The 13,486-nt window shown below is 40.1% G+C and overlaps 1 protein-coding gene across 4 annotated transcripts in view; it reads right to left on the bottom strand.

Moving 5' to 3' along the window:
* adgrd1 (adhesion G protein-coupled receptor D1) overlaps nt 1–13,486 on the bottom strand; it is a 56,999-nt gene that overhangs the window by 21,102 nt on the left and 22,411 nt on the right. For all 4 annotated transcript variants that reach the window (XM_028458013.1, XM_028458015.1, XM_028458014.1 and 1 more), the window contains one exon: nt 9,019–9,160. In XM_028458013.1, coding sequence (XP_028313814.1) covers nt 9,019–9,160 — 142 coding nt within the window. The remainder of the gene's footprint in view (nt 1–9,018; nt 9,161–13,486) is intronic.

Raw genomic sequence — 13,486 nt, 5'->3', positions numbered from 1 at the left:
GTTCCTGCAGAAATTGAAATTGCAAATAGTGTCTGTCCTATGCCACTCTTTTCATGTAATTCAATAACCAACAGAATGCTATTTTAAAATGTTTATCATTTAAAAGGTGCTTGAAATACTAGAAAACATCACAAAGCTTAGTTCAAGGTACTGAATGTTAACCATATGATAAAGAAAATTCCTTAACCCGAATTTTGACATTCAGGTTTATTAAGTACTAACTATGCTATTTTTCAGCCGTGTCTGGTATCTAACTGTTTCATTATAGATGATATATTAAGATATGATGTTGACAAGATGTTTTGAAATATGTGGAATTAATTATTAGGCATTCTTTTATGTTTAGGAACTCCCTCTGTTGTCAATGTCATTCCACTACACACCCACACTTGAGACACACCCACAAGCTGAAAGCAGAGACATTGACCAATCACCGATATGATCTCACAATGATCAACAAAGACACCTCCTCCAAAAGGCATCTCCAAATTCTTTTAAAAAAAGACGCGCTGCCCGAAACTTCAGTTTTGGACATGGGCGTTCAAGCTCACACGTGTTCCCTCATGTTTCCAGTCTTTCATTTCATTTTTCTTTTATTTGTAGTTGCATCAGTTAGACTTTTTAAGAACCTTGCTTGCAGTGAAAGCCTAAGACGCAAAAGAACGTGCCTGAAAGCCGACCTTCCAACATCTGAATCGTGGACCAAACCGTGTTCCCTCTTAGTCTGAAACCGGCTGCGATCATCCCAGAAGGGGTTGTGGATCGGCCAATAGAATCACTGCTGTTTAACGAAACAGAACTCAACGGCGGCACGCCAGCACAGCTATACTGCCACACAGACGTTGTTCCTGCAAACCCAGAACGTCTCCAGGTCCAACCAGACCGCATCTCAAGGTATGGACCAGTGAACAATGGACCAGCAGAACTGACTCACTTAAACTACAATACATCCTCATACTTACACTCCACTCACAATCCACCACATATATGTTTGTCTGTCTCCCCCCATCTGTCTTCCCTCTTTGTTATGATTTTATTCTTTGATTTTACAATAGTTAGTCTAGATTAGTTTAGAATAGTGATTCACTTTACTTCATGTAATCCTCACCTTTATTAGCTTAGAAATGCATTTCATCATGGTTTAATCACCGCATTGTTCTCGTTTCTTACTGGATTATGCAAATAAAAGGTTAAACTTAATCTTTGTTTCCTCTGATTCATTAAAGCTGTGACGATGGTGTAGACTTGCTGTTAGAATCCACTTCCCTGATTTAATACTTTGTTTAGTCGAAAGAAAAACTTTGACACATTTCCTCTTTTTAAAGAGGTGGCACCCAGTAATTCATTGAGCTAATATTAATAATCATAATTAATATTCTCATTCATATAACCCATTATTAAGATTAAGATTAAATCGGGCTTTCGCCTTTAATTGGCCATGTAATGTTAGTACATTATTGGAATTTGTCTTCTGCACTTAACCCATCCCTGAGGAGCAGTCGGCAGCCATTTTTTTTGCGGCGCCTGGGGAGCAGTTTGGGGTTAAGGGACTTGCTCAACATCCCACAGTGACGGCCCCGGTGAGGCTTGAACCACTAGGCCACCACTCCCATTAACTATTATTATATTAACTACCCTTGTTCTCCTACAAGGATGTTGAATGAATGAGTAGTGTTTACTAGTAATAATATTAATTCCTAATGAAATTAGGCAAACAAAAACACACAAATAAAAAGAGAACTTATATTGCTATCTTTAACATTTTTAATGTTGGTTTTGCAGCACTAGTCATGCCTCCCAAATTCATGAAATCCAACGCAATAGGTGAATACCTTTCAGTAAAGGTAATCTGCTGTTGTGGATGAAATGTAAAAACCTCAGTAACACTCACCTTTGTAATTTGGACTTCACAAACTCAAAGTAATTAATTTTCTTTATTTCTCCACGGTCAGGGACTCAAACATCTTCACTTGCTTGGACTACTCAAACATTAAAATGTCATGCTGAAAATAAACCACATGTTCTGTAAGTATTTCTGAATAAAGTGTTACATGATACTTAAGTGTCTGTGGCTGTTGATAGGGGATTTTTTCTGCCTGTTTATCACATCGGAGAGGCGGCGCTCTTGTGGTTGGAGTGGTAATAGATGGGGTGGGGGAGAGTGGGGTGGTGGTGGTGGGAGGGTGTTAAATGCAAGAGAATGTGGAAAAGTCATCTGGCAAATAAGAAGGAATAGCAATGAGCCAGACCTCCATCTGTGATTGATCAGTGCCTTGGCTTGCACAGCTTGTGTGTGTGTGTGTGTGTGTGTGTGTGTGTGTGTGTGTGCGCGTGCGTGCGTGCGTGTGTGTGTGTGCATATGGACGGGTGTGGGTGGCTTTGACACTGAGAGAAAGGACCAAAAGCTTTGGCCACAAAGATCCAGGCTGGATTTGTGCTGCGAGTTATAAAAAGACTTGCAATAAAGACCAATTACTAGTGTCAAAAAGGACCGATAGCAGGTCCAGCTTTGACTGTCTGATTTAATGATAAAGGCTCTCCAAGTGTTAAAGAAAGTTTATGTGTTTGTCTTTAAATAATCTGAACAATCAGGCCCTTATTGTACTCATGTACAGAAAGCTCAAACAGGTCTAGACAACTCAATAGTGCATTTTCCCATGGAGCTTACTAACTCAACTTACTCTTAACCAAAAGCTATACCATTCTCTGTATATGGTAAGTATAAATAAATAACTAAGTCAAAGTAAAATAAACAATAATTTCTTGACTGTACATTTCAACTGGAGTGCTTATTCACAACAGCAATCCCTCAGCCAACAGTAGTGATGCCATGCCTGAAGCATTACAATAATGGAAGAATGTGGCAAACTGTGCTTATTTGTGATTTTTAAAAGATCTAGTGTTTGTGTTCGTGTGTGTGTGGGTTTGTCTGTGATTTTTGTTTGCGTTGGATCGGATTACCAGGTATTTATCAAATGTTCTCCCTGCCCCAGCATCAGGTATTTAATGATAACAAAGTCCATAAAATGTTTTCATTGTTTTTTAGGATATCACTAAGATTATCTTAGCATTTTTATATTAATTAAATTGGTTATTAATTTATTCATTATTTCATGTTTTAATACAACTCATCCTAATATGGCAAATTACAGAACTCTCTCTCCTCAGTTCTTAAAGCTGCAGTATACTGTAGAATCTCTGAATTTTTTTGTTTGTTTTCTTTGCAGTGTAAGCTGTTGTGCCTAGGGTACCTGTGAATCAATACTTTTGTGTGGTAAAAAATGGTAAATAACAAGTTCCAATTTAACATATTTATTTCTCACAATAATAATAATAACTAGAACTGCAATCAGTTATGAAAGGGGGCCAAGTTTTCCTGTGCGACTCAGCCCCCAGGTTTTTTGGAGCCCATGGAAGTACGTCACGAAAGATGATGGGCTTGGGGCGACCGTCAGGACACAGGCCAACGTGCCATTTGCAGTGTTGTGATAGTTATGGGCGTGGCCCAGCCCAGGTGATTCAGTGCTATTCAGGGAATCTGTGAAAATGAGGCAAGTCTGGAGATTGTATGTGCAAAGTTTGGTGCAGATAGAGCTTAAACACTTGGCGCCTATGCTACGAAGCCAGATAATTATATCCTGGATTTATCTCAGTTAGCGGGTCTCACCTAACCAAACATTGCCCGTCTACCAGAAGCTGTCCTACAAATTTGGATAACAATAGGCTGAGTTAAGTGTGTTGATTTCAGTCAGGTTAACCGGCGTGCTCTACTGACGGAGGTGGATTTACAGTGTCAGACCAATCACAATTACAGAGGAACTGGAGAGAAACTTTCGTCACAATTGAGGAATGATTCTTTAAAAATATAAATATTTAAAATCCATAATTCAGACCAAAAACAACACTGTTGCTGCAGTAATTGCAGGAATTGATTAGTGTTAATGCTTCAATTAGTGAGATTATATACAGAGAATAAACAGACACTGATCAGTTTCATTTTCACTTTTACCTTGTCGATCTGATGCTGCGTTCTTACAGATCAGCCTACATCATAAGGTGGAATATATTTATATTTTATATTATCTTACAGGACTGAGGCTCTTTGCATTACCCCAGAATACATGAATGAATTAATGAATTAATGAATTTATTGATGTGAAAGCGCTCGATGCACGCAGGCTTTTTACTTATTTTACTTTATCAGTCCATCAGATGTAAATCTCTATGTTTCCTATAGGATGTCATCAGTAAATGACAGGATTGCATCAATGTCTAAATATTCTCTGTCTCCTCTCAGCTATCAGATCAGATTCACACAGTAACATGTTCACACATCACCTTTTACTGGACAGCTCACTTTCTAAGGGTGTACTTACACTCGCAACCAGGGCCGTTCCTAACTAGCTCTGTGCATGTGTGAAACCATGGGGGACCTTTGTCTGGCATGCATAGGTGTGAACTGCACCGCAGGGGGGGTACAGGCCTGATGGTCCAGCGTGGACCGCGCATGGGCACACACAGCTCGACTCGACCCGTGCACAAAATGTGATGACGTTGGTACGCTCGACGCTTTGCGCCACATAAACATCCGCATTCCGTAATGATAGCGGTGTCAGAAGTGCACGTTAGCTGATGAAAAGGTCAGAGATGGCGTTACCTGAGGATATATGAACAACACCACAGAGAACTCATAGAGGCAGAGGGCAACGTGATCGTCAGGACTTCTCTTTGTTCAGCCGACAGCGGGACAGTAACGGAGTGTAGCAGCTCGTCATCGAGTCCGGGGATTTCCGAGGATATAAATTCATATTACTGGTATATTAACCCGTATAAACCAAAAAAATGTCTCCTGTTCTCAAAATATCAGTAATATGTTACAGATTTGCAGCAGTAAAATGTCCCATTTCCATATTTTTTTGGTTTATATGGGTTAATATACCAGTAATATGCGTTTATATGCATATTTATACCTCAGAATCCCGGGTTTTACACGAACCCCTCATCATCACGTCTCTGCAGAAGAAGACCCTCCGCTGCACCTCAGCACTTTAACAACTCACTGATTTCACAATTTAAATACACTATTTCTACCTTTGTTTTTCTGTTTGCATGTCGTTTGATTTGTATTTAATAAAATTGTTTCTCTAACAGTTGGTTAGAGAAACAATATATAGTTATAAATGCACTTCCACTCCTCTTCCACTACTGTTGCTGTGGTGGGAGAGGCAGCGGAGGTATCTATTATTAATTTCATTATTACACGAGGGCATTCATTATATTTCATTATCTTTGATTTCTCCGAGAAGTAGTGAGCAAGCTGCACATATGTGTGTAAATTTAGTAATATATCTTATCTTATCAAAAAAAAACAGTCAAAGTTCTAAAAAATTATAAATTATTTAATTGAGGCTTACTGCATTACCACTTTTCTCTGAATACTAACAGGTGTAATAAGCACAACTATTCAGCAAAGACACATGAATCACTGTCTGATCTTTTTTACATAGTGTTTACAACAATAAGTCATCTCGTAGTGCTCATCACAAAATATAAAATGCAGTTGTCATCTTACATTTATTGAGTAACATCTCCTATATTAGTTTAACTTCTAAAACGTGGAAACAGCAAGAAACTGCTTAAAAGTTATAAATGTGTCCGTCCTTGATTCCCCCTTTTTCTCCTCTTGTTGTTCAGTAACGAATGACGTCACATCATTTTCGTCTCAACAATCATTTTATTTCTAAGGTTTGCTTGAAGTAAAACCTGCGGCTCATGAGTCCTCAGTCCTCAAGCTTCTGATCAGTAAATTTGTGATCCTACTTCACTGTCATCTGAAGAAAACCCTGAAGGCGCACTTATCCTAAACGGTGACAGCTGGCTTGGCTAAGTCACTGCTCTTCAGCCTGAGTTTGGTGAAACAGAAAAAGCCAGCATGTTTTGAGAGGGCTCGCCTTTGCCTGTGGTTGAGGCATCCTCTATCCATCTAACCTACAAAAAAAATGGATTCCTCCAAAAAATTCTGAATTGAGAATTAAGACCTGCTGGCTGAAAATACTCTAAGAGAGTAACTTGCACAAAGATCTGACATCAACCCCACAAAGCACAGATAGGACAAAGAGGGTATATGTTCATTCTTTGGAAAAATATTGTTTGTTTTTTAAAAAAAAAAAAAAAAAAAAAAAAAAAAGGAAAAATATTGTTTGTTTCTTCTGCAACACATTGCTTAAAGTAAACTACTCCTTCTCTCCCAGCCTCACCTGCCTTCCTCTTGATGGAGCCACTGAACTAACACTCTGCTTTATTAGCCAGTAAAGTCAGGCACCCTTCCTTCTCAAATACTCCCAGCTGTGACCCCAATAAATCTGTCTTTCCACTCATTCACATAAAACCATTAGTGTGATGCTTTGGTTGAGGAAGGTAAAAGGAGATGTCAAGCTTTTAATGTTTAATGTTAATGTTTAACTACAGACAGTAGTTCCTCTCACTCTCGTTTTTTTTTTAATTTCACTCAAACCAACCCAGAGTCAGACAGCAGCACTGTATCAAGGAATGAGTCAGTGTCCAATCAACACCGAGTCTGAATGACGTGAGAATGTGTACAGGCCTCCAGACCAGCAGCCTAGATAACACCTTGCCAGTGTATCAGACCTGTTCTGTGCTTTACGAAGAACAAAGACACATTAGCACTAACTAAGGCAGCTGGGAATGACATGACCTCAGTGGGAGGTTTCGCTGAGCTCAACCAGCATCAATCAAAGATGAAAGGTCACACAGACATCAACCACAAGGCTTTGACCTTGAGGACTTTTTTATCAAAAGTTGGTGACTCCATCAGTTGACCATTGGTATGTTCTCCTCATGACAGTTGTCAGATAGTGAATATAAATGAGATCGGGTGGCAGACATTAAAGTTGTTGACTGTTTGCACAGCACTGGGCAGGGCAAACAGCGCTCTTTGTTTCCATGACAGCAGGAAAATACGGACAAGGGAGCTGACACATTCTGCACCCCTACTAACTTTTAATGAACTCTCCAAATGGTTGTCCATTCTCAGGAGAGTTTGGCTGCGGATTCCAAACTCTCAACATTTCAGAGGTCCAGCATACTTGTGCTGACTGTAAAGACCAGCATAAACATTGATGGGTAATGTGGACAGCGTACTGGGTGAGCTGCCCTGCTTAACTCTAGAACTGGGGAGGTGATAAATATCCAACCGTGGCCAGAGACAATAAAACTACCAAATGCAGAAAATACTTGAGGGTGTGTGCAGTGAACCATTTACAGAAAAATAATAATTTTTGGACACGATCACAGCCAAAAGTGCAGCAGCTTCTCAGCATACATCAATGTCGAGCCTTGACAAGTTTAAAAGTGCTGGCATGAGAGCGTTCCAGTCAGCATGGGTTAGGAATAAGTATAACAGCTTCTTTGTAAAGAAATCGGAAGGAAAGAATGTGAGAAACCTTATTTGTCCGTACACCAGGCCAATCTGACTAAAATAGAAACATCTTGATTTCCCCGACAGCAGAGCTAGTGTGCATCTCCAGCGCTACCATAACAAAGGGAATCATGATCCCCCTTCTCCCTTTGTGTCCATTAAAACAAACAGAGCAATCATTGTCACAGGAAGCAGGCCAGATGATTACAGCATAAACATGTATTTCACCAGGGAAATAAAGGCAAACAAAACAATATTGTCATGGATTCATGAGGTGTGTGGGTTTCTGTTGTGCTTTTCTAAGGAAGCGAAAAACATGTACTTGGTTTTCACGAAAGGAAGAAGGTGAGCGAACAAGAAGGGGCTAATGAGATAAGCACCATATAATGGGACTGATGAGATAAGTACCTTCTGAATGGGTTCAGTCATCTGGCACATAAATTTATACTGGATTGTCTGAAGAACAAGCAACATAATATAAATATATCATCAGAAGAACTTTTTAAGCCGTGTGGAACTTTTATTTGCTGGACTGCAGATGTTTTGCCGGATATATTTGTTGTCATGTTTTTTATATTGCTCTTTAGGTCATTCCGTTTTTATTCTTTCTTCCTTTTAGTGCTTGTAAGAAAGTTTCCAGGTCCATCCATGGACTCGAAACCAGGATCTTTTTTGCTGTGAAGCATAACCACATCATCTCTGTGCTGTACTTTAATATCCACTGGCTGAATATTGTCATTTGGACAATGATAGGGAAAAGTTAATATAGTTTTTGGAAGAAATCCTACAATAAATATGAGGCATAAATGTTTATCCACTGAAAGAGATTGTGGGTTTGCCTTTTCATAAAATGATGGTAAAATACATCAAAATCCAATAAAAAGTTATTTACACCTAAATACCATGCCTTAATATTTATATATGATGATAATATCATGGTAAATGTTAGTTATTTGTGACATGATGTCTATGAAATGGTTACCCAACTCATGTTTGGCTAGTTGCTCACTGATCTGTCATTAAAACATAATTAACAGTCAAATTTATATGCAAAACATGCATGATGTGAAGGTATATGACCAAATTCTTGCATTTCTCACTATCAAAGTAAGGCAAGCTAAAGTAAACCCCATTTTTTGAGGTAATGTTCATAATGAGTCTTTTGCATTTCCCATGGAAAGCTGGCACACTCAAAGCAATAAAGAAAAAAATAAGAAAGGTATTGTTCCTTTCAAAGCACCCTAAGCACTGCAGTCCAAATGTGCATAATCAGCTTGCTTTTCTGGAACCCACATGTTCTGAAGGGAAAGTTTCAGCTAGCTAATGAAAACCAAAACAAGTTTTGCTTTGCCCTTTGTGCTGGGAAATGCATTGCACCCAATTATTATATATTAGCCCATGATAGACTGTCATCTTCTGAGGGGAAATGTTTCATATGGAAGAGATGGGACCAATGCACAGCGGAAAACAATAAGGTGGGTTTCTCAAAATCACATAAACACACTCAAGTTTTCCATCAATAAATACTGAAAATATCCACTGCCACTATAATCACACAAATGAGAAGAATAATGTCTTACCAAGACATGGGTAAGGACAATCTTGATGAGTGGAGTTCCAGAAAGGTTGATTGACAAGGTTGGGGAAGGCTCCACTTTAAGAGAAATGAGACAGCTGGCGACCTGGATCTTGTGATCTTTGAAATCAGCTGCTTTATTAATCCTATGTGAGAATAAACAGAGAAGATAAAAGGAATATATTATTTATGAATGAAAAATAACAGGATTACAGAGATTATTTGACTTGGAGCAGCAATTACATCCCCACTGAGCAGACTGATGTTGAAACAACGTTGAAATGACGTGATGGCATGACGTTGAGAAGACGTCTCTGGCGGGTGCAGAGTGAAAGTTTTTACAACAGCTTTTTCGGACGTTGTCTGGTTGTCCGAAAACAACATGCTCTAGACATCCCAAAAAGACAGAATAAGAAAGATGGTCCATGGTGGATTCAATCCCCTGATCCTATGTTTTCAAGCGCAATTCCTTACCTATTACTATTATAGTTATTTGAAACCAAATTAATTGTCTGAAACACTATGAAAAATTACAGCATTAAAATAAATTTTAATAACTGTCAGAGCATACAATACCATTAATTTGGGAGTATTGGAATGTTTACATGTAATTTTGACGTGCTTGTTGTGTGTGCATTTGTTAAATTAATCTGACCTGACAATGTCCGAAAAAGACGTCTTCTCTGAAATACATTAGGATATATACTTAGTGACTGTGGATAATACTGAATAATGATTTGTAATAAACAGAAGCACATGCATACACTCGTACGCATGTGTCTGTGACTGTGCGTGGGTTTGCAAGGCTGTTTAAATTTTATATGAGAAGTGAAATCGCTTCAAATATTGAATGTCGTATCAAGGTCCAGATGAGGTCGTAGTCATGACGTTCAGATGACAACCTATTTTGGATGTCATATAGACATGCAGATGTGGTCCAGACTGACCGACACGTTAGTAACGTGATCCAGAGATCCGTGGACGTCGAATATTTAGTGGGTCCTTTAAAGGGGCAGTATTTGGGATTAACGTGTCTAAAGTTAAGCCCAGTATGAGTTTTATCCCACATCCCAAGGCGTGCCAATCCATCGCAGACCAGTATATGTGCAAAAACCGCTACCGCAAACCCAGGAACTGCCCCGAGCCCGCAGATGCAGCCAGGCCAGCAGAAAGAGCGGGGGCTAGGGAGCCCCAGGCCACCCCCCCACGGCCGAGCAGCCCCCCAGACGCCCCCAAGATCCCAGGCCGAGAGGCAGCCACCGCCCCCCATACACACATCCAAGGAAGTCCCAAGCAGCCGAGCACCCAGCGCATCCCGCCACCGACCCAAACCCCCAGCGCAAGCCATGGGGCAATGCCCCCCCCGGCTCAAGAGCGACCAGCGGCCGCCACCGCGGGAGTGAGGCACCCCAATGGCACACATCAATGCGGAGCAGCAGTCCCCAGCCAAAGACGCAGGACCCACCCACCCGCCAGCTCACAAATAGCAGGATAGACCTCCCAAGCGGCCGATACCGCCCCCAGCAAAGAGCACCACCCCAGAGCGCCAAGCAAACCCGCCCCAACCCCGGCGTAGACGCCAGCACCCCCCAGCACGCCCACCCCAGGGCGGCAGGCTGCCCCGGACCCACATGCCGCGAGGCATGCCCCCAAGTCCACCAGGAGACGAGACAAGCACCTCCTGACAATCCTGGCTTCTCCTACCCTATAACAATGTGAGTTCCTCCCTTTCAAATATCTCACAGGTAAAACAAACACTGTACAATATACATTATACTTTATTGTCATATATGTAAAGCTGCATACACAAAATGTGTTCTCTGCATTTAACCTCTCTCTAAGGAGCAGTGGGCAGCCACGGTGTAGCACCCAGGGAGCAGTTAGGGTTGATATAAGGGACTGATCAACATCCCACAGTGATAGACAAGGGAGATTCGAACCAGTGAGCCTAAGATTACAAGCCTGCTCCCTTAACCACTAGTCCCTTTATCCACAGATAATATCTATACGTTCAGTATATAGATAATCCAGTATATAGACAATCTGAACCGCAGTGTGAACGCTCACAATCAGTTCCACTTTTAGTAGCCGTTATATAGCCTCATATAGCCTTTGATATGATCTGATGTGTTTGTGACCCAATGCGACTCAGCAGTTAGACAAAACAGTGGACTATCGTCTTGAATGGACTATTTCTGTGGTCAGAATAGATGAGGATGTAGCAGCTCTGGTGAGTGTTTAAAACAACTGACAGACAGACTCCGCTGCTGATGTGAAAAACACACCGTGGAGCAGCGTTTGTCGTTTCACAATCACAATAACCGCTTAAATAGCCATGTGTTTTACTGTAATGTGATGGTTTTGGGCTGAAAACAATAACAAAAGTGGGTGGATAGCAAAAAAAATTGCTATGGTGGTAGGGATGCGCATCGTTAACCGGTTGGCAACCCCACTCGCCAATTTGCGATGACGTCACACGCGCACACAAGCTGCTGCAGAGCAGAGCTGAGCTGCTTTATGCGATGCCGTAGAAAAGGCCCCAAAGTTAAAGAAAAAAAAGTACTGTTGTTTATGGAGGTCTCCTTTATCTATGTCTGATGTGTGAGGAATATGTTATTCACCACTGTTCACGCCAGAGGTGAGCTTACTCACGAGAGATCAGGTCAGTATGATATTCCAAATGGGGTGTTATGCAGAAAGCTGTTGACTAGCCGACAAGTGGGCTTCGGCCGTGAAATAATAACTTAACTAGAAGTTATGTGTGTGTAAATGAAAGTGTGAGTACCCACCTCTTGCATAGTTTATCATATTGTCAAAGCTCTCAAGTCTCACGCATTGGGCGTGAGACACACATTTCAACCTGTTCGCATGATTGACCGTGTCGAATGCAGACGACAGGTCTAACTGGACTAAAACGTAACATTTACCAGAGTCGGCAGCCATCATGATGTATTCATGTCTTTTATCAGTATTTACCTAAACTGCCACAGCAGCCAAAGTCTCACTCTGAACAGAGTTCAAAACTTGAGAGCCCTGTATTGTTGGCGTTTACTTATGTTGATGTAGTTTGGTTAGTTAATGTGAATGAAAGCCAGAGCGGTATGTGTGTGTTCATGATAGCGCACCTGACTCAGTTCTACATTCTTTATGCAGTCATAGCGTAGTGTTAGAATGGTTTATGTTTGAGCAGTAATTCGTAGTGGTTAGTGTGTAGTGTTGTTACTCAGGCTGCTATTCAGTTAAGCTAATTCAGTGACAGGATGTAGTAGTAGTAGTAGTAGTAGTAGTAGTATTTATTGAAGGAACAGTGCACAGAGACATTAAGCTCAAAGACAGATATGTTCTGCACCAGATTATAGCTGAATAGCTAGTTTCCATCTGCAGTCCCTGATTACATAAATAATATACAAGTCAAAGTACAGGTAAAAACAAGAATACATAAAAACAATAGCATGCAATGAATAAGCAATCAGAACATGCCCTCTCACTGACACGCACCCACACATACACAGCATCACACCTGTAAAGTGCAGCCACACCTCTCAATTTCTGCTTCTCATTCACATTTGTAATCACTAAACACAAATTCAATAATACATTTCAGATTTCATAGTAAAAATGTTCTCGTACATGGATATATACACATACTGTAAGTTGTCCTGTGGTTCAGTGTCCACCTCAGTGTGAACAGCGCTGAGTGCTCCAAAGCCACTTTTTAAGCTCTACTGTGAACAGAAGATGGTCTGTTTGACTTTTCAGGACCGTTGTGAGCTCGTTCCATTCCTTTATTGCTTTATATGAAAAAAGTAGCATACCTGTATATTTCACAGTTAAGGGATTTATATATAGGCCAATGTTGTGTGATAATGATAAAAATGAGGTCAATTTTTTATCCTAAGCCAATAGCCACTGGACTTGTGGACTCATTTACTCATTTGAGTATTGTTTATTTGTTTACTGACTCATTTAGGTATTGTTTATTCTCAGCAGTGAATAATTAAGATTTCTATAAATAAACCTGATATTTATTTTAATAAACTAGGCTGTGTCATGAAAGTGACACTTCTAAAGGATAAAATAGGTGAGTTTGGGAAAATAAATTTCAAATACTATGTTGCTGGGGTTCTTAGAACAAATGCAGATGGGCAAAAAATAGCATAAAACTGGAAATTTAAAAGTTCTTCGTTTGTAACTTTTAAAATTCAGTGTATCATCACTTAAAGTGAAGAATAGCTTCTTCCACCGTACCGTAGAAAACTTTTATTATTTATCCACAAGTTGAAATGATCAATGTCTCTAATTTTACTATAAAAGTGAGAATGTTTGCCTGTGATTATCCATCTTTGCATTTTGATGATGTTGGACAGTAGATATGTTATTTGTACTTATGCTATATAAAGACCAAGAAGCCTAAGAACCTGTAAGGTAAAAATAAAAGAATACTTTTTTGTTTTTCTAACTGCAGATTTTGC

Source organism: Gouania willdenowi, chromosome 9 (genome assembly GCF_900634775.1).
Source record: "Gouania willdenowi chromosome 9, fGouWil2.1, whole genome shotgun sequence".
Taxonomy (NCBI): Eukaryota; Metazoa; Chordata; class Actinopteri; order Blenniiformes; family Gobiesocidae; genus Gouania; species Gouania willdenowi.
Note: the sequence above shows the minus strand (reverse complement) of the source record. Positions and strands in the feature narration are given on the sequence as shown.